The sequence below is a fragment of the Nuphar pumila genome, chromosome 1, assembly GCF_984573655.1.
Source record: "Nuphar pumila chromosome 1, dmNupPumi1.hap1.1, whole genome shotgun sequence".
Classification (NCBI taxonomy): Eukaryota; Viridiplantae; Streptophyta; class Magnoliopsida; order Nymphaeales; family Nymphaeaceae; genus Nuphar; species Nuphar pumila.
Window position 1 is genome coordinate 945,098 of NC_143249.1, and position 25,603 is coordinate 970,700.

Consider the following 25,603-nt stretch of genomic DNA (forward strand, 5'->3'; position numbering starts at 1 on the left):
TTTCTCTCCCAAGCATTTCCAAGCCTCGATAGGTATACCATCTGGGCTTCCCAAATATGATATATATATATATATAAAAACTATTTGCCAGTCGTTCATCTAGGGCATCAATTTCTCTGAAAGAAAAACATGGGACCCATCCACAAGGTGCAGAGTCCATCCATGGTATTTGGTGATGAATGGCATCAAAGCAAGTTATGACAGATTACCATAAGAGAACATGACACACACTCGAGCAAAATTACAACACAAACATAGATTGGGTTCAAATCCACCCAAATATATGTGGGTCAGCATTTTCATTTCACATCCAGATATTTGGGTTAACCCGAGTATCTCTGAGACATGCCTGACCAATTGACAACTAGCCCTATTTGATCCCCACCTTCTCTTATACTGCTTATGATTGATTTTTAAACAAGTCCAACCTTGCGCATGAACTTGTTTTTGTGGGTAGGGTTAATATTTGACGTTACCACCTTTTTTTCTTTTTTGTTAAATTGGTCAAAAGCTTTTTTTAATAAAATTTGTGTTCAACATGGTAATTAGTTTTTTCGAGGACTTAAAAATTCAACGACCCACAATGAGCTAAAATTTTACAATTTTAAAAAATTATACTTTTAAATCAAAAAACTCTCATTCTTAACAAACAAACCATGTTGAACACATCTATGCCGTAAGATTGAGTCAATAAAGCTTGAACCTATGATTTTCAGCTCAATAGCTTGATGCCTTCAATAGCACAAAAACTCATCAATTGAAGGAGGAAGAAAACACCTTTGTGATCCCTTAAATTAAACAAAAAATGACCTACAAAAATTATGCATTTTCTAAAAAAACTTATAATTTACCAAAATTTGTCAATGTTCAAAATCGCAAATGTTGGAGTTAAAATGATCATTTTAACTTTCGCATGTGTGAAACGCCTGAGGATATATAGACATCCTTTGTGATAGAGGTTTTTCTCATAAAATATATGCAGACTTTCTCATCATCATTTATATTTCATGTAAAACTTACTGAGGTATTCCTCACAATATATATATATATATATGCAAATTTTGTCATCCTCATAAAATATATGTTAACGTCTTCATTCTCGCCTATATTTTATGGAAAATTCTTTATCCTCACAAGTATTGATTATTTTTGCTTATATTTTATATGAACTTTCTCATCCTCCAATTTTTTCGTCAAAGCTCAATAGTAAAGTTTGTCAGAGAGGAAGTCTACATATCCTCAAGAGATTTGCACATAGGAAGGTTAAAATGCCTAACATTTATGATTATGGATATCAGATTTTGATAAATAGTAGGGTTGTTTGGAATACACTTCAAATTCTATAAATTAAAGCCCATGTGACATTTATCATGACATAGACTGTATAGATCAACTTTGGCCCATCCGTTGTCTAGTTGGACCCCTCTCCTTTCATATAACCAGCTCAATTTCATGAAATGTTGAAACACCTTGGTAGATTCTCGTGGCATGAAATACTTGATTCCCTAGTCAACTAAGTTTTTGTTTCAAACTTCTCCCCCACATATCTTGTGCACGATAATTTGGAGGTTCACTCTAATTGTTACCCTATGACCTACTTGGTACAACTGTGTCTAGAGTATATTTTGCTTCGGTTGAGTCTTGATGTAAGTGTCGAGTCACTTGTAACTTTATCCAGGCCACCTTTCCAATTTGGGTCAAGTCGATCAATACCCTCAAGGGTTAGCCCATAGATCTGAACTGTAATGAGCCTGCAGGCAAAATATTAAATGGATGCAAATGCGTTGGGCTTTCTTTGTCCACCCTCATTGTGATTACTTTCAAGTGATTGCAATTTCTCTCCTTCTCTTCTCTTTCACTCTCTTGCACTCTCTATACTTAAAGCTTTTGCAACATCAAGCGAGCGACCAAAAAGGCTTGTGATTGTAAGGAAGGATCGTCACACCGCACTGGCCTATTGAAGAAATAGGCCCACGACAAGTGGTACTATAGCCCATTATCGAGTTGAGGAAGAGACTCTAAAGTCGATGTTGAGAGACGCACCAATAGGCCGTGATTTGTGAGTAAGACATCGTGATGCCCAATACAACTTGCGTAGTACTAAAGGTAAGGCAGTCGCTGAGACCGAGGAGATGGGTTCACCTCGGGGCCAAGAGCAAATGGCTGAGACTATCAATAAACTGGTGGTTGATATGACTTTGCACGAGGAAGCAATTTCATGCACATTTAAGTCACCCGGAGAATTGGATGACAAGGTGGCGAGCTTGCGAGAGCAGGTGAACTTGCTAATGGGTCAGGTTACTTCACTGACTATGACAGTGACTTTCCTCTAGACTGAAGTAGGGGAGCTTTAGTTGAAGAACTGCACATTGCAGCGGACAGTGACCCTGAATGACGAAAATGGCGATGGGTCATCAAAGATAGATGTGTCGAGGCCAACGAAGTTCAATGGTTCCAAGGATAGCAAGGTCATAGAAAACTTTTTGTTCTAAATGAAAGACTACCTGGATATTCAGAACGTATTGGCTGAGGACCTCAGCGTGAAGACTGTAGCAACTTTGATCGACAAAGATGTTATACCCTGGTGGAGAAGGAAACGTAGCGACATGGAAAGAAGGCATTGTGTAATAGATACTTTTAAAGCCTTCAAACTAAGCTACAAAACTACTTTATGCTGAAAAATGTATAATGCCAAGCATATCGGATGGTATCAGAATTGAAGCACACTGGAGCCTTGATAGATTATATCAAGACGTTCTAGAAGCTCATGTTGGACGTACCCAATATGCTAGATGAAGACAGACTCAATTGATTTATTGTGGGATTACAGTTGTGGGCGCAGTCTGAAGTGAAAATGAGCAACTCTAAGACTTTGAAAGATGTGTATGTGATGATCGAGCGCCTAGTCTCTAGTTGATACTCAATGTAAAACCTTCACTCCACCCACAAATGCCAGAAAAAAAGACGTACCATAGAGGGAAGAAAAAGGATCGGTGCGACAAAAGGGTGAGGCGTCGACCCAACACCATTTCGATAAGAATCAGAACTATAAGAAATACATCAATAATGACAACAAAGGCTAGGTTATGACTTGTTGGTTTTATGACGATAGGCATATCATAAGGTAATGTCCTAAGCACCTCGTGAAGGACGATGGGCAGGCCAACGCAGCACATACAGAGAATAGCGACACCGAGGTCATGCAACCAAGGATGGGAGTTATGCGGTCGATTAACACAGTACGAAGTCGCGCAATTCAAAACATAATAGTTAGCAAAGACCTCATGTATCTAGAAGTCATTGTAAATGCAAAGTCTACTACAACAATGATAGACTTCGGGATCACGCATAACTTTGTCTCGTAGAAAGAGGCAAAGTGGTTGGGTTTGAAGCTTGGGCCAATGCAGAGGACCATCAAGACGGTGAACTCTGAGGCCATGCCCATCCTTGGTGAAGCAAGGGATGTGGCTATCCAAATTGGGAGTTGGGCCGACAAAGCCAACTTTTTAGTGGTGAACCTGGACGATTTTTGAATGATTTTGGGCATGAAGTTCCTTAACAGCCAGAATGTGATGATGTTGTCGAAGTTTAACTCATTGACGATCATGGGGCAAAACTCTTTACACGCGATGTAGTGTCTTATTGTTGAAGGCAAGTCTTCAATGCAATTTGCCATGTAATTGAAGAAGAGTGTCAAGTGATGAGAGCAGACATTCCTAGTTGTTGTACGCACCAAAAAAGGAAAGGTAGAAGCAGCAGTGTCGTCGACCCTTGCTCTATTATTGACAGAGTTTTGAGGAGTGATGGCCTCGAAACTGCCGAAGCGTCTGCCATCGAGATGCGAGGTCAACCACAAGATGGAGTTGACCTTGGGAGCAAAGCCCCCTGCCATGGTCCCTTATCACATGGGGCTATCTGAATTGAAAAAACTGTGCAGGCAGCTGGATGAGATGTTAGAAGCAGGCATCGTTCATCATTCGAAAGCACCCTTTGGTATCTACGTGCTCTTTCAGGTGAAACATGTTACGGTGAAAAACAAGTATCAGTTGCCACTAATAGCGAACTTGTTCGATCAACTAGGCAATGCCCATGTCTTTTCGAAGTGAAATTTATGATCGAGTTACTGGCAAGTGAGGATTGCTGACGGTGATAAGCCAAAGATAACTTGTGTCACTCGCTATGGTGCCTACGAATTCTTGATGATGCCATTCGGTTTGACTAATGCTCCAGCCACATTCATGACATTGATGAATAAGATCTTCTACCCCTACTTAGACAAGTTCATGATAGTTTATCTTGATGACATCGTGATTTACAACAACAACATGGAAAAACATATCAGGCACTTGCAAACAGTGTTTCAGGGGTTGAAGGAAAATGACCTATGTGTCAAGCGAGAGAAGTGTCTATTCGGCCAGGAGAAGATAAACTTTTTTGGCCACATTGTGGGGTGTGGTTTGCTGCGCATGGATAGACAGAAGATAAGAGCCATCCAAGAATGGAGTCCGCCAACCAAAGTCTCAAAGTTGCGGTCATTCATTGACTTGGCAAACTACTATCGACAATTCATCAAAGGCTACTCTCTCATTGCTGCGCTTCTCATAAATTTGCCTAAGAAGAATCGGGTATGACTCTGGACATGAGCCTGTCAAGATGCCTTTGATGACTTGAAAAAGGCTTTGGTGAAGGAATCAGTGTTGCGATTGTCGGACCACACAAGACCCTTTGAAGTCTATACAAATGCTTCAGACTTCGCCATCAGCGGAGTTATCATGCATGAGGGACATCTGATTCCTTACGAGAGTCAAAAGTTAAAGGATGCGGAGATGCGCTACACTATATACGAGAGTGAGATGATGGCCATCGTGCATTGCCACAGAATATGGCAACACTACCTTATGGGTGCCCAGTTCGTCGTCAAGACAGACAATATCGCCATGAGATATTTTCAGACGCATAAGAAGTTGACACCCAAGTAAGCTCGATGGCAAGTGTTCCTAGATGAGTTCGACTTCGCTTTAGAGTATAAGGTGGGGAAGACCAATGTTGTTGTTGACGCCCCAAGTCACAAGGCAGAATTGGCGGCTGTATGGGCAGAGCCTTCCAAAGTTTACTTGGAGGGTGTGTTGCTAGACCATATTCGCGAATGAATACAGCAGGACACAACGATGCAACACCTTGTTGCTCTGGCGCAAGCGGGAATGACTCGATAGTTCTGGCTACGGGATGATCTCCTCATGACAAAAATAAAACACATCTTCATTTCACGGTAGAAAAACCTTTGCCACAAATTGCTTAACGAGTGCCATAATACATTATAGGTCGATCATTCAGGTCAAGAGAGGACCTTAGCACTCCTTGAGCGCGGCTACTATTGGCCGCATATGAGAGATGATATGAAGGGGTATGTGCGAACGTGGCTCGTCTGCCAACAAGACAAGGGGACCAACTAGAAGACTGTCAGCCTCCTTGAGCATCTATCTATTTCAGAATGTCCTTGAAAAAATATTTATATAGACTTCATTGTTAGTCTGCCAAAGGTAGATAGTTTCAGCTCCATCCTGGTGGTGGTGGATCATTTCTCTAAGTATGCTACCTTCATCACAACTTTCAAGGAGTGCCCTGCAAAGCTATTCGTCAAGCATGTTGTGAAGCACTGTGGTGTACCAAGAAACATTATGAGTGATCGCGATGCTTGCTTCATGGGAAAATTCTGGAGTAAAGTGTTTTGACTACTTGGCTTCGATCTCCTATTTTCAAAAAGTTTCCACCCATAGACGGATGGGTAGATGGAGCACATCAGTAGACTATTGAAGCAGTACCTCAGACACTTTGTTAGTGCTAATCAGAAAGACTAGGTAAAGCTCTTGGACGTGGCTCAATTCGGCTATAATATTTAAAAGAGTGAGTCTTCAGGCCACAACCTGCTCGAGATAGCTACCGGACAACAACCGCTGACCCCACATACTCTAGCTGCACAGGAGAAGGGAAGGCCATCATTCACCTATCAGTTTATTTGAGACTGGCACAAACAGACTTAGCTGACGAAGACGTTTCTACATAAGGCGGCTAAGATAATGAAGAAGTGGGCAAACACGCATTGTCAGCCTGTTGAGTTTCGTGTGGGGGACCAGGTGTTGGTAAAACTTTACCCATATCACACATGCATCTTCTGTGGGCGACACCGCGAACTGATGAGAAAGTATGAGAGACCATTCACCATCACCAATAAAGTGGGCAAACTAGTGTACAAGCTGGACCTATCATCGAACTTCAAGGTGCACCTGGTGTTTCACATGTGCAACTTGAAACCATTCTATACAAACGAGAGAGATCCAAAACGTAGCATGCCACAATGCGCTTCTATCCTACAGAGGGCCCTGACAACACAACAGGCTGACAAGCGTATCTGCAAGATCCTTCGCCACAAGGTCAACTACTTGGGCAAAGCGAAGAAATGTTTTTTTTAGTGGGAGGAGACAACGAAATCAGCGTAGGAGCCATCATTCCGGATGAAGAGACACTATCCAGATGAAGTCAGGGTCTACCATGAAATAAATGACGCCAAGTGCAGCACATGATTTGAACGAGAGAGCTTATTCTTATGTGACCTACTTTGTGCATCTGTATCTAGAGTCTGTTTTGCTTTGGTTGAGTCTTGATGCAAGTGTCGAGTCACTTATAACTTTCTCCGGGCCACCATTGCACTTTGGTTTAGGTTAATCAATACCCTCAAGGGTTAACCCATAGATCTAAACTGTAATGAGTTTGCAGGCAAAATAGTAAATGAATGCAAATGCGTTGAGCTTTCTTTGTTCACCCTCGTTGTGATTACTTTCAAATGATTGCAATTTCTCTCCCTCTCTTCTCTTTTCGCTCTCTTGCACTCTTTATACTCAAAGCTTCTGCAATGTCAAGCGAGCAACCCAAAAGGCTTACGGCTTTAAGAAAGGACCGCCTATTGAAGAAATAGGCCCGTGACATTGACTGTGCTTGGTTTATATGCATTTATCTTTGAATGGGTGTTCGGCGCCGTCCATGAAGCTTTGTGTCCAACTACAACCTAGGAATCTTCAGTTTAGCCAAACAGGTGAGTATTTTTCCTCCAAACATTGACCATTATGCCACAACCAATGAACAAGTGTTGAGTCATTTCTTCCGCAACTCCAATCAATCCTCTTGATGAATATTATGGTTTTGGTTCATGACCAACTCTTGCACCTTTGCTTATACTTTCATATCAACATCACATCTGAAAATCAAGGGCCACTACAAGAAAATAGGTTACTATCGACCAAGAAATATAGCGGTGATAAATTATTATTGTCACTAATAATTTAATCCCAATAACATAAAATGTCATAGTGAAAATATCTAATATCATCGATGTGGAAGATGGTCGAAAAGAGATATTATTAACGATTTGAAATTATGACGATAATTAATCATTGCCCAAAATCTTTTATAATTACAACAATAATTAATCCTCACCAATTTCTAGATGATGATAATTATTATCAATTTTAATCAATAACCCTATAATTATCGTCGACATAAAATTGTCTAGCTGACAATATTTATTATCGATTTTAAACTAACATAGCCGATGATACTTTATTGTTGGTATTAGAAATATAGTCGATGATTGTTATAAGTGATTATGTTCATTTTGTTTTAATTTTGAAACTAATATAGCTGATGATAAATTAGCATCGCTAAAAGAAAAAATAGCCGATTATTTTTATCGTCTATTATATCTCTTTTTTATTTTGAAACTAACATAGCTGACAATAAATTATTAAGTATAAGAAAAAAGCCAACAATTTTTATCGTTAGCTATGTTAGTTTCAAAATAAAAAAAAATTGGATATAGCTGACGATAAAAATCGTTGGCTAAATTACTTATACCGACCATAATTAATCGCCTATATAGTTTCAAAATTTTAAAAATTAGATATAGCCGATTCCTGTAACGACGATAATTTATCATCGGCTATATTAGTTTTAAAATTAAAAAATAAATAAAAACTTACCCCTCATTGTCTAATTTTTGTTTTTTTATTTTGAAATTGTCGGTTATATCCATTTTTTTATTTTCAAACAACGTATCGTCGACTGTTTAGTTTCAACGGGGCGGAGAAATTTTTTTCCTCCCTCTTTTTTCCTTTTCATTCCCCGTCTCCGTCTCTTTTTCCTTTTTTTTTCCCTCTCTTGCCTTGAACCCTTTCCTTTACACCATCGCCCGACCCCTTCGTCTGTGTTGTCTTTCATTGGAGTGTCCGAGGTGCGGGAGTCATCTTTTTCCCGTGAAGACAGCCCGTGGCGAGAAGATCGAGCACCACCTCCATCCATCTTCTTCCATTGGAGTCTCAGGTACAGATACAACACCTAGCTTTGATTTCTCTGTGATCTCTCTCGTTCTCTCTTTCTGTATGCTTCGGATTAGTGTTTTGTTCAATAGGCTCTCTGCTCCTATGGCTTTTCTTAGAACATTTGCCTAATCTATCAAATTTTGAGAGATTTAAGGATTTGATGATGGAGAGATTAGGTTTTAGCTGTTCTTGAGGTCAACCTCAGCAATAGCTCTTGTTCGGGAGATTTTTATGGTGGTAGGGGGTTGTGTGAAGGACGGATATGAACGCCGATGCACCACCACCCTCTCTTCTCGTCTCTGCCTGCTAAGAAGGAGAGCACTCTCTCGCTCCTACCATTCTCGGCAAGTTGATTCAGCTCCATCTCCCATACCCACTTCACCAGCTGCCCATCCACAGGCCGAGTCTGGCCTCTACGGCTTCGAAGAACTGAAAATGCCCAAAGGATTTTGTGATTTCGTGAAGAATGCGATCCGAAGGTGTGAAAAACAGACTACCCATTTCGATTTTTTGGTTCCTTTTCGTTTTAATCGCGTCAAAGATCAGCTGAATGACAAAAAACAAACGGTTCTTTTACAGATCAAAAGAGCTTATTTCGTATATTTCTGGGCTTCCTCCTTCCGAGGAGGTCATCAAATCCATGGATGAGATCTATGATACGGTATTTTCTTAGAAAAACGACGATGGTGTTCGTTTATTTGTGCTGTTGATTCATAAAAATGAAGGTGGTGCTTTTGTTTTGTGCTCCCTAGGTTTGCTCTGTCGTGGACTCTGCAGAGCTGTGCATAAATACACACCCTGACGGGTGAATTCCGATGTGTATTGATTTCATTCCCCATGTTGGTCTTTTTTTTTTATGTATGGATGGATTGATATTTTCTGTGTGGTGTTGCAGGGAATTTGTTGAGGAGGCAAACAAAGCATCCATCGAGGTGCATGCATTTTTACATGTAAGGCATGTTTTTCCCCTGCCAGTTTTGCTTTCTCCATTAGTTCTTATCCGTGCAATTTTTTGCTTGGAGTCTAGTAGTTGTTGTTCACATGAGGTTTCTTATTCCATTGTTTTCTTTGTTTCTTCATTGTGGGAATATCTGCAAGTTATTTTTTGAACCAAACTCCTGATTTCATGTTTGTAATGCCAGTGATTGTAGCAGCTGGTTCTAGTGTTATGAGCAAAAATAAAAATAAAAATAAAAATAGAGAAGCTTACTTGGCAGCACAGCTGGGACTATGTTTAGATACTTAGAAAATGAATAGCTTATCACAGATACTCTAGTCTGGAGATAGCGTCAGTTGCTTCTATGTACAGCTACTGTGGCTTGTGCTCTGTTTCAATAGTGTTCATTGCTTCCTACATAGAACTATTGTGGCTTATGCTATGCGTTTTGATTCCTATCAGAGTTTCAAGTATCTTTTTTTGGTTAAACAATTTACTCAAGTGGTCCAGCTGAAATGACCAGCATAATTGTGCTTAAGCATTCATTCATTTGACAGAAATATGGCATTTTGAATGGTTTGGGTAGAGAATTTGCAGGTTGAAGTGCTACCTTCTGCTGTTGGATATTTATTCCCATCCTTTCAACTGTCTAATCAAATCCCATTTTGGATATTACCTTGGGGCAGATTTCTCGCAGGTGGACTCATCATATAACTACATTGTTGTTCATTGGGTTTGGGCTTTGGTCTTTATGGGAAGGATTCACTGAGGAAGGGTATACTTTCTCTTTCATCATGCTTCATCCCTAGAAATTATTACTGATGTCAAAACAAAATTCATTGGCTTATATCTTGTGTCTTTTTTTTACTTTTTCCAATCTCACTAGCTGTTTTATCTTATTTGACTAACAATTTAGTCTTATTTTTCTTATCCTACAGAGAGTCTGAAGAGCTAGCCGAGGTGGAGGCAAAATAGGTGAGTAAATCTCCCATTTCTTATGCAAGATAATGAAAACTATCTATCTTTTGTCTTTTCTAATTTTCATGGCTACTGTTTTACAGGATGCAGATGTAAAGGCCAACAAAGGCAAGGGCAAGTCTGGTTCTAAGGTTAGTTTGTCTTCAATCTGGTAATCTGTATGTCAGCTTTGAATCATCTTTTAACTTCAGAAAATGATTGTATTGCCTCTTTTGACTGGGGGACATATCTTCCTTGTTATAGGGAGGAATAATTGTCCTTTATTTATTTACGTCCTTTTTAGGATTGAGTATTTATATGTTTTTGTGGTAATTTAACCTAGTCTTTTTTTTTTTACTATCTAGATTCAAGTTTTTGACAGACACGATGATTTAAAGAAGCAAGAGAGACCGCTTCTTGTTCGTCTATTTTCACCCATTTTCTTGAAGGTAATCTACTAAGGTTATTCCATGGGATCTAAGTAATTATGAGTGCACACAATTCATAGTTATTAGGTCTAACTTAATTTACTTTTTCACGGGCATTCTCTGTTACATTCTTTGGTGAGTGGGGTGACAAGAGTCAGGTAAGCAGATGAGACTGGACTCATATTTTTTTTATGACTTAGGTAAGCAGATGGAGATTAAAACCAAAAGTGATGGAACACTAGAAAGGTACAAATATAAGCTAGTAACATAGTCAAGAATATGAAATAGATTATGAGAAAACGTTTACCCCAGTATCTAAGATGACCGCAATTTGAATTCTCATCGTCATAACATCTATTAGAAAATAACATATCTTTTAAATGAATGTTAAAAATATCTTTTTAAATGGAACCCTTAACGAAGAAGTCTATATGGAACCTCCAACCGGGTTAGGTTTGGCACATAAAAAAGTTCTTCATTTATGAAAGACTTTGTATGGTCTAAAATAAGCTTCTAAGGCTTGATATGATTGTTTTACTAATGTGATGGTTCAACTAGGATTTAGATATTATTATACTGATACTGCCTTGTTTGTTAAGTCCTCTAATACATGTATAGTTGTCTTACTCTATGTGGACGATATGATTATTATAAAAGGTGATAAACATGGAGTAAGTCATATCGAGGATGTTCTCAAAAGGAACTTTGATATGATAAATCTTGATTTTCTTCGATATTTTCTTGAGATAGATGTTTATTCACCTCAAGGGAATTTTTTGTCTCAGACTAAGTATGCAACCGAGATAGTTGAAAGGTCAGGTCTACTGATGAAAAGAGAGTTAACACGTCAGAGGTTGCAAAAGTGAAGAAAGATGATGGAGAACCTCTGAAAGATCCAATTCTATATCTCCAAATGATTGTTGCCCTATAACTTCTGAATTAGTGTAATTGCGACAATCACTAGAATACTTGGGAGTTTACATAACTAAACCTTTAAGATTATGTTGTGACAATAAGAGTATCGTCTATATTTCAAGCAATCATACATTTCATGAGCGACCTAAGCATATTGAAATGGATTGTCATTATGTTAATGAAGAATTCATGAAGAATACAATCACTCTACTATATGTACCATCTAAGTATCAACTGGCGGATTTTTTCACTAAGACACTGTTTTTCCCCATATTCCACTTTCTCCTTGGCAAACTCTCGGTTGTGATTTTGTGAGTTTGAGGGGAAGTGTTTCATATATATATATATATGTTTTACCTTTTAGGGGTATTTTGGTATTTTGATCCATGTAATAGGGACATCCCATTAGGGGTTATACTATCTTTATTTTATTTTATTTTTCTTTTATCTTTTGTTGTTTGGCTTTTGTTATATTGTCAAGGGCATTAATGTTCTTGACAATATAGCTGTTGGGAGCTCCAAGAGATATATTTTAGGAGCTATGTCACAGGGATTCGGCCAGACAGGTGCCGCACCCGCGTCGACGCCACGTGATGCAAGTGCGGTCAACCCGACCCTGGGTGCGTTGATCGCACCCAGGGTCATTTTGGTCCAATTTTTTGTTTTTTTGTTTTTTTTTTTTAATTTTTGCCCAGTGAAATGGGCTACGGAATTAAAAAAAAAATTCTACTGACAGCTGACCGCGCAGCGGGACCCGCCCCTTGCTGGATTTTGATTTTGATTTTGATTTTGGCCTTGATAGCTTCGGTCTCTTTAGAGTTGCTTATTCCCTGACGAGGACTTCCAGATTCTTCACCTCTCCCCACCCCTTGCTGGATCCCTGCAGGTAGTGATGAGAGAATGAAAGGACGGAACAACCGATGCCTGCTTGCTGCTGCTCTTGTTTTATAAAGTTGGCACTTGTGTCCACAACATCTGACGAGCTTTGTTGGCATCCCATGCTATTCTTGCCCCAAACAATGAATTCGCAGCGTTGGTTAACTTGGAAATGATGATCCATCTTCCTCAAAAATTAAAACCAAAATTCAAGAGCCTTTTGAAGTCTTTATCCTTCAACCATCCAGATCTTTCTTTGTCAAGGATTTTCTCTCTCCATAATAAATGATAATGGTGGTGGTAGCCTTGGTGGCTATTAGTATTCACTTTTCTCCTGACGAGATGGGTGCTCTAGCCGTAGCCTGGTGTAGACCTCTCTTTTCCACATGTCAAATCCAATAAATTTCTTTTAGCTGTCATCCAGAGTCCAGACTGGAGATTTGTGTGCAACTGTATATAAAATGAAATTTGAAGAACCCTAGGCAGTGGCGTGGCAGTGGCGGTGGAGCCGTAGGCCTCGTGAAGACTCTCTCTCCAACAAACCACATCAAACCTTTCACTTATATTTTTTTTCGTGAAGACCAGGGAGTTTCAGACATGATTGAATCATGACAGTCAGCAGAATACAGCAGGCTGGATCGATCAGATTGCCAATCCTTTCGGTCCATCAATTTTGTCCCGTTGCGCCAAAGTACACAACAAACAGAACGTGGGTAACAAGTCTTCAAACAAACACACTAGCAAAAAAATGGTTATAAGTCCTATATATATATATATTTGCCGCACCCCCGCACCCGGGTTTTTTGGAAGTGCTGCATCCCTGCACCGCACCCATGTGACATAGTTTAGGAGCCTTTCACTCCTTTTGTGTATAAATACGAGCCTTGAGCCCCTTGACATGTATGCATTTTTTGTACATTTTATGTATAATAAAGATTATATTTTTTATGTGTTGTGTGTTCCTCTAAGCTCCTAAGTGTCTATTGTGCTTGTACCATTTTTGTGGGTTTTGTATTTGCCTCTTATTTGAGGTGTGTGGAGACTTCTTGATCTCATTACAGGGGTGACTACAAATTTGCAATCAAGCATACTTGATTTTATCAAGAGATCTGCAATATACTTTCTTTGTGTCAAAATGAACTTTGATGAATCTTGAATGACTTCAATACCCAACATATAGTGCAAAGGACCTGTCTTTGATTGAGAATTCTTGACCAAAGACATGAATGATATTTATGTCTTCGTGATGAGAATTCTCTAATATAGTGATATCATCAACATATATCAAGATATAAATTTTTATCTCATTTTTATGAGGAATAAAAAGGGATGAGTCAGTTTATGTAATATCGTGTATTTTAATACTTGGTCAAATTTGAGATTTCTGAAACTTTGTCTAAGTGTTGGGGGCAAATCGATAAACCTTCGATATTAGGAATATGTTAATTGAGTCTGGGCGTAGCCCACGTCTCATTGATAAGACTAAAATGAGCCAATTAAAAGGTGATAACAAGTTTTATTATCAACATTTAAATTCGAGCAAAATTTAGGTTAAATTCGAGCGAATTTCAGAGGTGAAATTCAAGTTATATTTTGTTAGATGCCTCTCAAAACTCTGAGTATAATGATATTTTACTTTTTTGAATTCGGGCTACGGTTGGCCCTAAAATTGCATTTTTTTCAAAAAAGGACCGCCTCGATTGGCCGAGTTCAGATTTCGATCGGAATAGATTCAATGTATATGATCCAAATTAATATGGACCTGGTCTCTGCTCAAGACCTATATTAATTAGGAATTGATCCAGCCCAGGATCCAAATAGAATTTGGATATGAATTTGGACCTTGGATCCAAATCCAGATCCAAAATTCATACCCAACGAAAATACATATTTAAATTCAATATTTAGGTTTGAATTGAAGTTATTTAAAGTTAAAAAGACTCCGAGAGGGATAAGGTACCCTCTGAAAGTTTCTGGATATTTAATTATTAAGAATTAATTAATTAATTATTAAATTATAATTAATTCTGAATTTCAACATTTGTTAACTAATTTGGGACTCCCTAGAAGAGTCCTTACTAGTTGAGAAAGGTAGAGAAATCGGAAGCAGATCAGGTCATGCTGAACATTAGCATTTTTGCTCATGCTGACATTGTGGCCATCCGATTTGCATTTTAAAAAGCTCAAAAGTCAACAAAACCACGTGGCATTGATCCAAAATGCAAACAGGCGACCACGATATCGGCATGAGCAAAACTGCTCATGTTCAGCCTGATCTGCTTCCAGAGAAATCTAGAAAGGAGAAAAGACTAACATGAATTGGGAAAGGAGGTGGAAAAGTCAACATATATAGAATTTTAAAAATTTTGGAAAGTGGGTGAGAGAGACTCCCATATGGGGAAGGCCTCTCAATAGCCCACATTAAAAGGGGCCGGAAGGATAAGGGCCTATTTCTCTATATAAAGGTAAACAAAAAAAAAAAGACAGAAAGAGAGAAAGAAAGAGAAAGAGAGGAAAAGAGAGAGAAAGATAGAAGGGAAGAAGGCAAAGAAGGGGAAAGAAGAAGAGGAGATCCTCTTCCTCTCCAACCATCCGACGTTTCATCCATCTCCCTTTTCGAACGTCAACAAGGTACAAGTGTTCTCTTTTGTTTAGGATGAGAAAAACTGAAAAAGAGCCTAAATAGGCTTTAGACAATATTTGTGTAGGGAGCCATGGATTCTATCTTGATTTTCTACTATTTAATCCATGAAAATTGATGTAGGTAGGTCTAGAGCATGTGAGTTTTGATTTTCCTATGCTATTTCTACACGTTTTAGTGTTTTCCCATTATATATATATATAAATATACATGAAGAATATATATATATATATATATATATATATATATATATGTGTCTCCATGGACACTTTGGACAGATCTGGATAGATCTGTCCCATGTGTTTAGTGGACAGATCTGGACATCATGATGATGGTGAGATCTGAGTCCCTGTCCATTCTGGACAGGTGTGTATATCCGAACAGATGGACACCGGACTGTGGTTCTTGAAAACGAATCTAATCCATGAAAAAAAAAATAATATATGTGCATATTCAGTTAAAAAGAAAAGGAAAAAATTGGATTTTGTTTGTGCTTTTTGGTTCATGACAGTACAACTGTTCAGTCCCAGCCTGGACAGTCGGCCTGTCCAGTCCCAGACAACTGTCCAGTGTTGGACTGGACCGCTGTTTATGGGAAAAATAAATTTATAAGATAGTTATTTATATATTTAGCGTGATTTCCAGTCGACTCAGTCGGCTGGACAAAACTGGGTCGGTTCAGTCCCAACCGACTGAGCTCAAAAGGAAGGTATATGACAAAAAAATATATGATATAAAAGTTTTTTTTTCACATGGGGCCCCATTCGACCCACTGTCGACTGGGCAGTTGGCTATATCAGCCCCAGCTGGCAATCGGTTGGGTGAGCTCAGTAAGGCACAAACCTAGCCGACTGGGTCGGCTAGGCCAGGAACTGCAAAAAAAAAAGGAATATGTGTCCTCATATCCTAATCTTTCAAAAGGTTTGTATTGTATCTATTTTGAATGAGTCCATGTCCTTATTCATGTGACATGGGTTGAACAAAATCTTGCATTCCTATTGGTTATGATGGTCAAAGGAAGATCCTTAATTTGTGTAACTATATGTTCAACAAGATAATTATAAATTTTTAGTTGTGTAAATCTATGCTTGAGGTGAGTAAAAAATCGATCAGTCTTCAAGGGAGTAATTTTCCTGTGATTTGTCTAGTTTTGACTCTCATAAAGGTTTTCTAAATTTTGTGGGCATTTATATTGGCATGTTGTATCTTCTTCATGTCTGACATGTTCCTCTCAAAGTTTATAGTTACTGAAGATCAATTTCTGCCATTTGAAAGATGTTTCTACTGGAAACACCTAACTTGTCTTATATTTGAGTTCATATTTGCAAAATGAAATATGGCTGAAGATTGTAAGCCTTTGAATAACAAGAGAAAGTGTCAAGTGAGAGGTCTCTTAAGGGATTTTATGATCTGGAGTTGGATGAACTGAATTATTATTTTTCAATCACATTTCGCCAAACACTAAGCTTCTATGAAGTAAAAGATAAGCATTTGACCCTTGTCTTGACACAAATGTATCACCTATGCCAATACACTAGCATTTAGGATGTGCCATACTATGCATGATATCAAGTATTCAAAATAAATTAGGACTGGTGGAGGCTTGGAGGAGTTGGTTGATTGGGAATTGGAGCTTGTTAATAGAAATAGTACTACTGGGCATCATTTGGCCGTAACAAAAGAAGTCTCTTTAAGGGCTCTGGTACATGTGAAAGGGTACTATTATTAGGGATAAGAGTTATAAATCCACATGCATTCATCTATAGAGGCATATGCATACTTGTGAAACTTTCCTAAGTCCAAAATTGTGAGCATATGCATGTAAACTAGAGAGTACAAACAAGAGATAATGTTGCTATTCGGAAACTGCCACTATTTGAAGAGTTATACTGTTGCTATTGCAACCAAAGGGGTCTCAGTTTGTTTGGTAGGAGTCTACTTTGCATGCTCATCATGTTAATGTAATTTCACATTCTTTTACAAGTTCATCATTGGAGGGTCTAACTTGCAATATGACTTTGTTGATATGGTCTGGGCATATTTACATTGGTAAGCCCAGCCGAATGTCATCGGCTGGGCAGTTTAAAAAAAAAAGAGGGACTATTTATGCATATATATCTATATATATGTATCAATACATGATAAAACCCAGATTTACACATGTCAAGTGTTCGAATTTATACGTCACCTATGTTGATTTTAACATGTTAAATATCCAGATTTTTACTTGTTACATGTTTAGAATTTTGACACGACAAATACACAGATTTATGCACGTTGAATGTGCAGCTTTATGCATGTTGAAAATTCCAATATATGTGTTACCCATGTCCAGATTATATATGCATGTGTGATTGGATTGTCATGTATATTTTCATGTGACTAATATGCTTGTCTTCATGTAAACTGTTAGGCATGCATCTATGTAACAATGTCAAAGAAAATATTATGTATGCTGCTATGATTGGACTGAACATGTATGCGTTTTTATTGCTATCACATGAGATAAGTATGTTTTTTATCATGACTATTCGTGGGCGGTTTTGAGTGGTACATCGCTGCATCTTTTTGTACAACATTATCTGCTGCCCAACACTAGTTGGCCGTTTGTTTATACATGAGAAACATGCTGTCAATAGTGTCTTGGTGATGGCCCGTGTGCGGGCAGCATGACTTTGGGTTCAGTGGGTATGTGTTATATCTCGAGCTTGCTTGAAATGGAAAAAAGAGTTGTTATTTTCACATTGCTCATGAAAATTAATATTTTGTTTACATAAATATGCATATGGTGAACACGTGACTTATGAAATTTCATTGTTGTTGCACTAAGATGATTACATGTACGGTTGTATATTTTGCATGAGATGAATCATGAGAATAAAGATGTATATTGCAAGCATATGATTATATGCATATGTAAATTGTTTGTTCATGTACATTTGTATTGTGTGTGACTAAATGTGCATTTGTGGACATGCTTGGATAATGGTGTGATCACATGTTCACTGTGGTTTTTGCATTAGATGCATCGGTAGTCAAAAGTGGATTGCTGTGGGCCGTGTGGGTCTTGAGCAGGAGGTTGCTCCATGACTGTGGTCCCGTGATGAGTTTCGCATGTTGATTTGCGAAACGTATGATGTTGGTTTTCATGCTGAATTGCAAACTAAAGAAATTGAAATAATAAAAAGATAAAAAGAAGAGAACGATGTAATTCATGTTTTCCTGGATGTCCCTTCTTTAGTATGGAAATCCTGGATTGTAGTTTTGAGAAATTGTGAGGATATTAAAACTCCATGTGCGTTGTTGTGCTCCTGAAACCAACAAAGTGGTTCACCTTCGGGTCACGATTTTAGGGAGATTCCGCTATTTTGCCTAGGGGTGGTGTGTAGACACAACTGTTGTTATTGGTATATAAAGAAAGTGATATTAGTGGATGCTAATTTATTTAATGTCCCAACATTAAATGTTGATTTCTAATGTTTCGATGGATGATATTGATTCCTGATATCGGTCGAGGGCTAAGTGTGAAACTTAGTAATAAAATACAAATTGTGTGTTAAGCTACAATTGAGAACCTAACTTGATTTCGAGAATTATTTACCCGTTTTGAGTATCCGTGAGCAATGATAACAAAAAGAACTAAAGTTTGTGTGGATTACATAAAGACATGCATATAAAAAAAACTCTGATAAAAGATAATAATTTATTCATGCATGTGCATTGATATAATGCATATTCTTGTTATGCATTATATCATGCATATTTATTTGTTCTTTTACTTGTGCTAAATTAATGATTGCATGATATTTGCTCTCTAATGCATGATAAATGTTCCCTATTTATTAATAGTAATTTCTATTGTTTAATAATTATTTTCTCTTGCTTAATAATTGTTCTCTATTGCATGAATGATTAATTGAATTATGAATTTGTTATATTTGTCAAGGTTGTTAAATGCGATGAGGTGAAGCGAGGCGTTGAGCCTGTTATGAAGCGAGGCCTTGAAGCGTAAGTTTCATGATCAAAATAATAAAATATATAATATTAATAAAATAATGAAAATTTTAAATAATAACTACTAATAAATGACAGAATAAAATAAATACTACTTTTCTATAATTAACTCGTATTATTCATTTTCTTATATGCATGCTCATGTAAACCACAATTAAGTTAGACTCACAGGGCAAGATAAAACAAGTTATATCTACAATCATGAAATCATATTGAATTGGGGCCATCTCCAAATCGACCTGTTCTAGAAATATATAGCTAGAATACATGTGGGGACTTGTTAACTTTGTCTTTCCAGTTACAGATGAAGGCTTTGATGGTGGTGTGGACGGAGACACTCTGATGACAGGTCAGACTGTTTTCACAGCCACAGGTGATGGCCTCTCACCATAGATCTCACGTCGAGCATAAGATTTGGTGATCTCTCCAGCACTTCGAGTAGCAGTTCCCACAGATGATGCTGTATCAGAATGCTCTTTCTCTGTGACACTACGGTTCTCCATGGCCTTGCAGCCATCCAACGCTCCAACCAATTCCATCCCCAGTGTGGATTATTCGGGTCCACAAACATCGGGTTTGCTGATCTAGTTGAATTCCTCCATTGTTGCTGCAAGTATGCATTGCTATCAACAAGGTCTAATGACTGAAGCACGTGAAAGAATAAGCACTATCATTACCTGATGAGAAAAAGCATATGCCAATGCCCACTCCCTTCTAATAGCAACTTCTTGTTTGTTAATTAAGTTGCTCTCTATTTGCTCCTTTGACTGTAAACTGTCATCCCAATCTTCTCCCATCTATCATTTGTATTGCATCAGTAAGAAAACCAAAAATAATTTATGCTACTCTCATTGGAACATCTTAGCAGAAGAATCATGACACATGTAACATGATGATAGGAGACATCCTGAATTTAATTTATTTCAGCTATGGGAAAAGGCCAAGACTAGTAAAGGATCTTGCAATAACAAAATGATATAGCAATGCTTGACCAAGTACCATAAACCTTCCTCCAAAATGAGGAACCTATTCAAATCATTTTCCTAAAATGCAATTTCTAGCTCAAACTGAACAACTTAATTGCTACTCAAGTTCATTGTGCTAGACAGAAAGAAAATCAAAATGTAAAAGCCCATAATGTTCTTTTTACAGTAAGATTCAGGAGAGCCAACTCTTGGGTTCACATGATATTTCCTAAGCTAATAAAGCACATACCAATACATTAAATGCACACATTTAATTATATTGAATCACCTATTGCATTTGCTTCATAAAAGAAGTGAAAAAAAAAATCACTAGAGTGCAAAAATCTAGGAGAAATCCAAAAACAAGCAACTTACAGATGCTCTCATATTCTCGAGCTCCTTTTCTCATTTTAGTAGCAATTGGCGATGGAGAGATTGGTTCTCTTCTGACATTTTGATCCTTCTGGAATGGATCTGGGATTGAACTCTTGCCAATGTCTGCATGCATCGGAGTGTGGCTGTTGCTTGACGCTTAAGAGAGTTTCCCTCGATCAAGGCTTTCAACCTTAGAAGTCCTCTCAAAGCTCGCAGAGCTCTCCTTGCCTGAATTTTGCTTCCCAGCAATGTTACAATCCCTAGATATTATGTATAATGCCGATAATCATAGTGCAAGATAACAAGAGGTAGCCATGAGATTATCATCTAAAAATGATTACTAATCCTTAAATTTTTTAGGAATCCTTCGTCAGTGGTTGTGAATGACTTACTTTCTCAATTTTTTGAACCTTGGTTCCATAGGAGCAAGTCAGAAAGATTGAGAAATAGAACCATCTGATTTGATTCGTTCTCAATAGCCATGAGACAATATCAGCTCACTCTGTGGGTAAACATTTACGCATGAGCACATTCAAAATAGACGGAGAACAAGTGCTACACACTTTTACAAACATGAAACTTTAAAATATAACTAAAATGTTAAACTTCTCCAAACACTGAACAAGATGCTGCAGGCATCAATTGATTTATTTGACTTCTAAAAAACATATCTGCTTGAGAACTTGAAACTAGCAGCAACTTGCCACAATTGTCAACAGAAAGTCATGACACCAAATAATTTCACAAACCCCACAACAAGAATGAAGCAACTCTAGAACAACAGGCAAAAATACAAATCTAAATCTCAGATATTTTCCAAATACAGTGAATTGATTATTCCAAAAAGAGGCATTCCATAATCTTTGGGCAAAGGAAAGCTCACAAACCAGGTACCCACAGAAAGCCGTTTGAATCTTGATTGCTGCCACCTCTTCCTTGGATTTACCAGAGCGTCGAGGAAGGGTTGTTGTTGTTAGCCTAACAACCCCTGCAGCAACAACAACAACCTCAGTCGCAACTGCAGTCACATTGGCAACAAAATAAGCACGTTTGCTTTGTTCATCCTCTACTTCAGCAAACTTTGCTTCTTCAATTGGCACTGTGCCGGTTTCAGCGAACTTCGCCTCTTTGATCGTTACCGTGATGGTTTCAGAAAACTTTGCTTCTTCAGTTGGTACTCTGACTGTTTCAGAAGACTTTGCATCTTCGGTGAGTACTGTGACAGTTTCAGCATGCTTTGCATCTTCGGTCAGTACTGTGACGGTTTCTTTCAGCGGAGAAGAGTTGGAATGTTTTGATTTCCGAAAGATCCATTTGTGCTTTGATTTGCCAACTTTCTGATATAACAGAAGATCGACTTAAGAATTCGATTCTCCATTATAAGAGAGAGAGGAAGAGAGAGAGAGAGACCCCTTGTTTCTTCTCTTTTGATTCAGGGATAAATGCCTTCTTAACAACAACAAACCAGTTACCCCTTCTTCCCCATCTTCTATATCATGCCTTGGTTATATCTTCATAAACAGAACAAACAACAAACAAATCAGAAATTCCTGTTTCACAAGACAATAACTTGGTCCAAATCACGAAGACTCGTTCTCATAAACAACATGAACTTTGGCATAAAATGGTAAAAGAGTAACATGACGCGTACGCCTGAGAAGTGAAGCACGCCTCGACGCGAGGCGTGCTCTTCACCCTTGTGAAGCGTGAGCTTTAAGACTCAAATGCCTCACTACGTCGCCTCAGTACCTTGAGCGTGCGCTTCAGGTACTGAGGCGTACGCTTCAGGTACTGAGGCGTACGCTTCAGGTACTGAGGCGTACGCCTCTCACAACACTGATATTTGTATCATTTTAAAATATTGCGTGAATCTTATTTATATTCTTTTTACTTATTTGATTCGTTAGAGATAATCGTATACAGGATCTATGATTCTGATACACTTTTATGTTTTTTACAGCTTCTAAGACTCAGTGAGGAGACCTGCTACTCCGAGGAGTTATGATGGCTGAACGACTGCTTGACAACTTTACTTAGGGACAACATGACTCTACTTTTTAATTCATTTATATTTCTTTATATCATGTTCTCAGACTTTATGTTTTTAATTAATAAAGTTGGTTTGGTTTGGATGATGGTAGCGTAAGATCCCTTGTGGTTGCTGATTGGTTATGACTGTAAGGCCCTAGGTCTCTAAGAATATTTTTGCAAATGTTTAAAAAAAAAATTATCACTTTTTAACGGGTATATGGGCGTGATTAAATTTACATACATAGTTTGGACAACTATAGTTTAGCATTGAGGCACTTGAAACAGCCTTGGGCTGACTGGAGTTAGTTAGAAAAGTTGTTCATTTTGCATTTAAATATTGTATTTTTTTTTTATTCTGATGAGTACTTTAAAGAGTTACAAAAATAACTTATATCCTCAATTACCGTCTCCCTCATGTTTGATCGCTTTCATTACCAATTAGTTCAAATGTTTGTTTTCAATAAAATGTGTAGCAAGCGTTCTAATGTTGTCTTGGGCTTGTTGAAACCACGATCAACACAATTTTTTTTGCATGCGCACTTAAAAATTGTAGGCTCCAGCCAACCCTCAGCTAATAGATTTTAATATCTTTTTCGCCCCTATCATTTTCTATTTTGTAAGTGCTTGAAGACAAAAATCTTAGTGTCTTGCAGTAACTTTTGAGTCCTTAGTTTTCTAGTTATTAATAAACCACTGCTTCATCCGTGATGACTTATCTATTTAATTTTATATACAGCACAAATGCCAAACTTAAGTTTTCTATCATACCTAAATGGAGATCTTCCTTTTTTTCTCATTCCTTTTCCATGATATACTAAATTTCTTGCTACTTTTTAGCTGCCAAGCTGGAAAAGCTGTTGCCTTCATCAATCGTTGGAACATCAGTTACAGCTGTAAGTTTCAGACCAATGTCTGACTCTGCAAAAGTTTTAGGTAAAGGAGGGAATGGTAATCGTATGACAGGAAGCACATTTATGCTTCAACATCAGATGCATATGATTAATCCTCGATAGACTGATTGGAGTGGCTGTATTGATTCATAAGGTAAACTTAAGTAAGCATTAAACTTATTATTTCCTTGTTTATGTTTTGTTTTACTTTGAACGGATGTATATTTTGAAAACAAAGTAAAACTTTCATATTTGTATTTCTAGAGTCAGCGTAGACTATGTCAGAGTTAATAAACACAGTTCTGTTGATATTTGTAGCAGGTATACTTCCACATTTGTAGTTCATATTTTTTTTTCTATTAGTCACTTTTACGAGAGCTATTTTAGCACCAGAAAAAGACTCCTTTCTTGTGCTAAAAAAGCGCACCGGTAAAGGCTTTACCGGTGGCACCATATACTAGCGATAATGAGATCTTTACTGACGCTATTTTAACGCCAGTAAGGGTTAGATTTCTTGTAGTGGATCAGGAACTACTAAAGCATTTTTCAAGAACAACTAAAACATTTTTCAAGGATATTGGCAATGGATTTAACTAAACTCTAGCTTCTCCCATATAACTTTTGCCCACCATTCACTACACCAAATAACGTCAATAGTGATGGCTGTAGGCTGTCACCAATGATTGTTATGGCTGTCACTAATAGTAACCGTGACAGTCCAATATCTCTAGGAAGAAAAACAAAAACGAGAAACTAGATTTTCTAAGGGTATGTTTCCAAGCGAGAAAAATTCTTATAGGAAAATAAAGTTTTACCTGTGAGAAATTTTGATATGATGAGTTTTTCAAAAAAAAAAAAAATTCTCTTGTTTTGTTTTTGTAGCATGAGAAAAATGGGCTGAAAACAAAAGAGATTTTTTTGCTTGTTTGTTTGTGCATGAAAAAAATTTCCTCCTAGCTAACAAATGGTAGTCCTAGGCTTCATGATCCAAGAAACCAAAAAACAAAACAAAAACAGTAATGCAGATCAACACATTCACATCATCCCTTCCATGAATTTGCACTCCAATGTAAAGACCAAAACAGATAGGCGATCTGATTTTCATTCTCTTCCATAATAAACGCAAAAATTAATACACAACTGCATCTTTTTGAGGCAGAAATGTTGTCACCAAAAGTATTTGTGATGACATGGGGCAGTCACTAAAGGTGACGAGAACGTCACCAAAAGTCCAAATACGTGCCCCATGTTGACTTTTTCATTGGGTACCGGTGGTGGTTTGAGCCGTCACTAGCACTCATTCAGGGCTAAAAAACAAAAATGTTGTAGAAAACCACTATATATAAAGAAAGGTCACCGACGCATTCCTCGATTGTCATAACAATACTCTTGTTCATTAATGGCAAGAAACTTTCATACTTACATGAAGAAAAATACTAGTTTTTTTCTGAAAAAACAACTCAAAATATATATATCTAACAACAAACGCCATGAAACATATTAGAAGATTGACAATAATTGTAGTACCTAATAAATAATGCTCCAAGACTCAATTTCACAACTAACAATTGATGTCACAAACTCGCAACTATAAACCAACATTATCGCTTGCTCATAAATTCATTGTTACCATTTGTTCATTTAAATTTGTTACCCATATCCAAAGCTCAAGAAGAACAGAGAGATGATATGAAGTACCTTTACTCCAATACGAAAGGGCTCTGTAAGATCATAAAATTGTCCATGGATATCACCACAAATTATCACAGGGCTTTTGACAGGTTGCATACAGGAGAAAAAGAACCTCCATTTAAAAAAGCATTGGAAGTTATGCATTATAATATGGGTAATAAGAGTAGCATTCTCATTAAAACAGCCGTTCTTGATAGACAACCAAAAAATGTTTGCTAGTTATATAAGAAAATGATGCATTCAAAAAAATTTAAAGAGAAACATATAAATATCTGATCTAAGCTACTTACCAATCATTATATGAAAATTCAGCTACATCTTGATATAAGCTCCAAGACTTTATAAAGCTTTGGCAACAAAGACATTGAAAAGAAATATTTTACAAGGAACATGAGTACATTCACACTTGGACATTGCTTTCTTCCATCAAAATCTCCTTTGGCTTTCTCACATGATGTTCTTACCTGCATTTTAAAAATAATGCTTACGCTATCAGGCCCCACCGGTGAA

At 37.6% G+C, this 25,603-nt stretch overlaps 1 protein-coding gene and 1 pseudogene across 4 annotated transcripts; one reads left to right on the plus strand and one right to left on the minus strand.

The window, feature by feature from the left end:
• The first annotated feature begins 8,190 nt into the window (after positions 1-8,190).
• LOC149847628 (uncharacterized) lies at positions 8,191-24,248 on the plus strand. Of its 4 annotated transcripts, XR_016432388.1 has the most exons (10): positions 8,191-8,373; positions 8,527-8,851; positions 8,952-9,033; positions 9,125-9,177; positions 9,268-9,322; positions 9,996-10,084; positions 10,248-10,284; positions 10,371-10,418; positions 10,632-10,715; positions 23,349-24,248. XR_016432388.1 is itself a non-coding variant. In XM_090008924.1 (9 exons), exons 2-7 carry the CDS (start codon positions 8,604-8,606, stop codon positions 10,282-10,284), a joined length of 564 nt encoding a protein of 187 aa, XP_089865050.1. In that variant the 5' UTR covers positions 8,191-8,373; positions 8,527-8,603; the 3' UTR covers positions 10,371-10,418; positions 23,349-24,248. The 4 variants fall into 4 exon arrangements, 1 of the variants encoding a protein (XP_089865050.1); XM_090008924.1 differs by lacking the exon at positions 10,632-10,715; XR_016432386.1 differs by lacking the exon at positions 23,349-24,248 and having other exon boundaries at positions 9,268-10,284; positions 10,371-13,073.
• LOC149847629 (protein IQ-DOMAIN 3-like) lies at positions 19,491-22,927 on the minus strand (annotated as a pseudogene).
• Positions 24,249-25,603: the final 1,355 nt, after the last annotated feature.

Bases quoted from the DNA above. Each gene is read 5' to 3' on its own strand.
- LOC149847628 (XM_090008924.1), top strand. From the start codon at position 8,604: ATGGTGGTAGGGGGTTGTGTGAAGGACGGATATGAACGCCGATGCACC. The intron at 8,852-8,951 runs GTGTGAAAAACA...GTTCTTTTACAG, and splicing joins GTGAAGAATGCGATCCGAAG to ATCAAAAGAGCTTATTTCGT. The intron at 9,323-9,995 runs GTAAGGCATGTT...ACCTTGGGGCAG, and splicing joins AGGTGCATGCATTTTTACAT to ATTTCTCGCAGGTGGACTCA.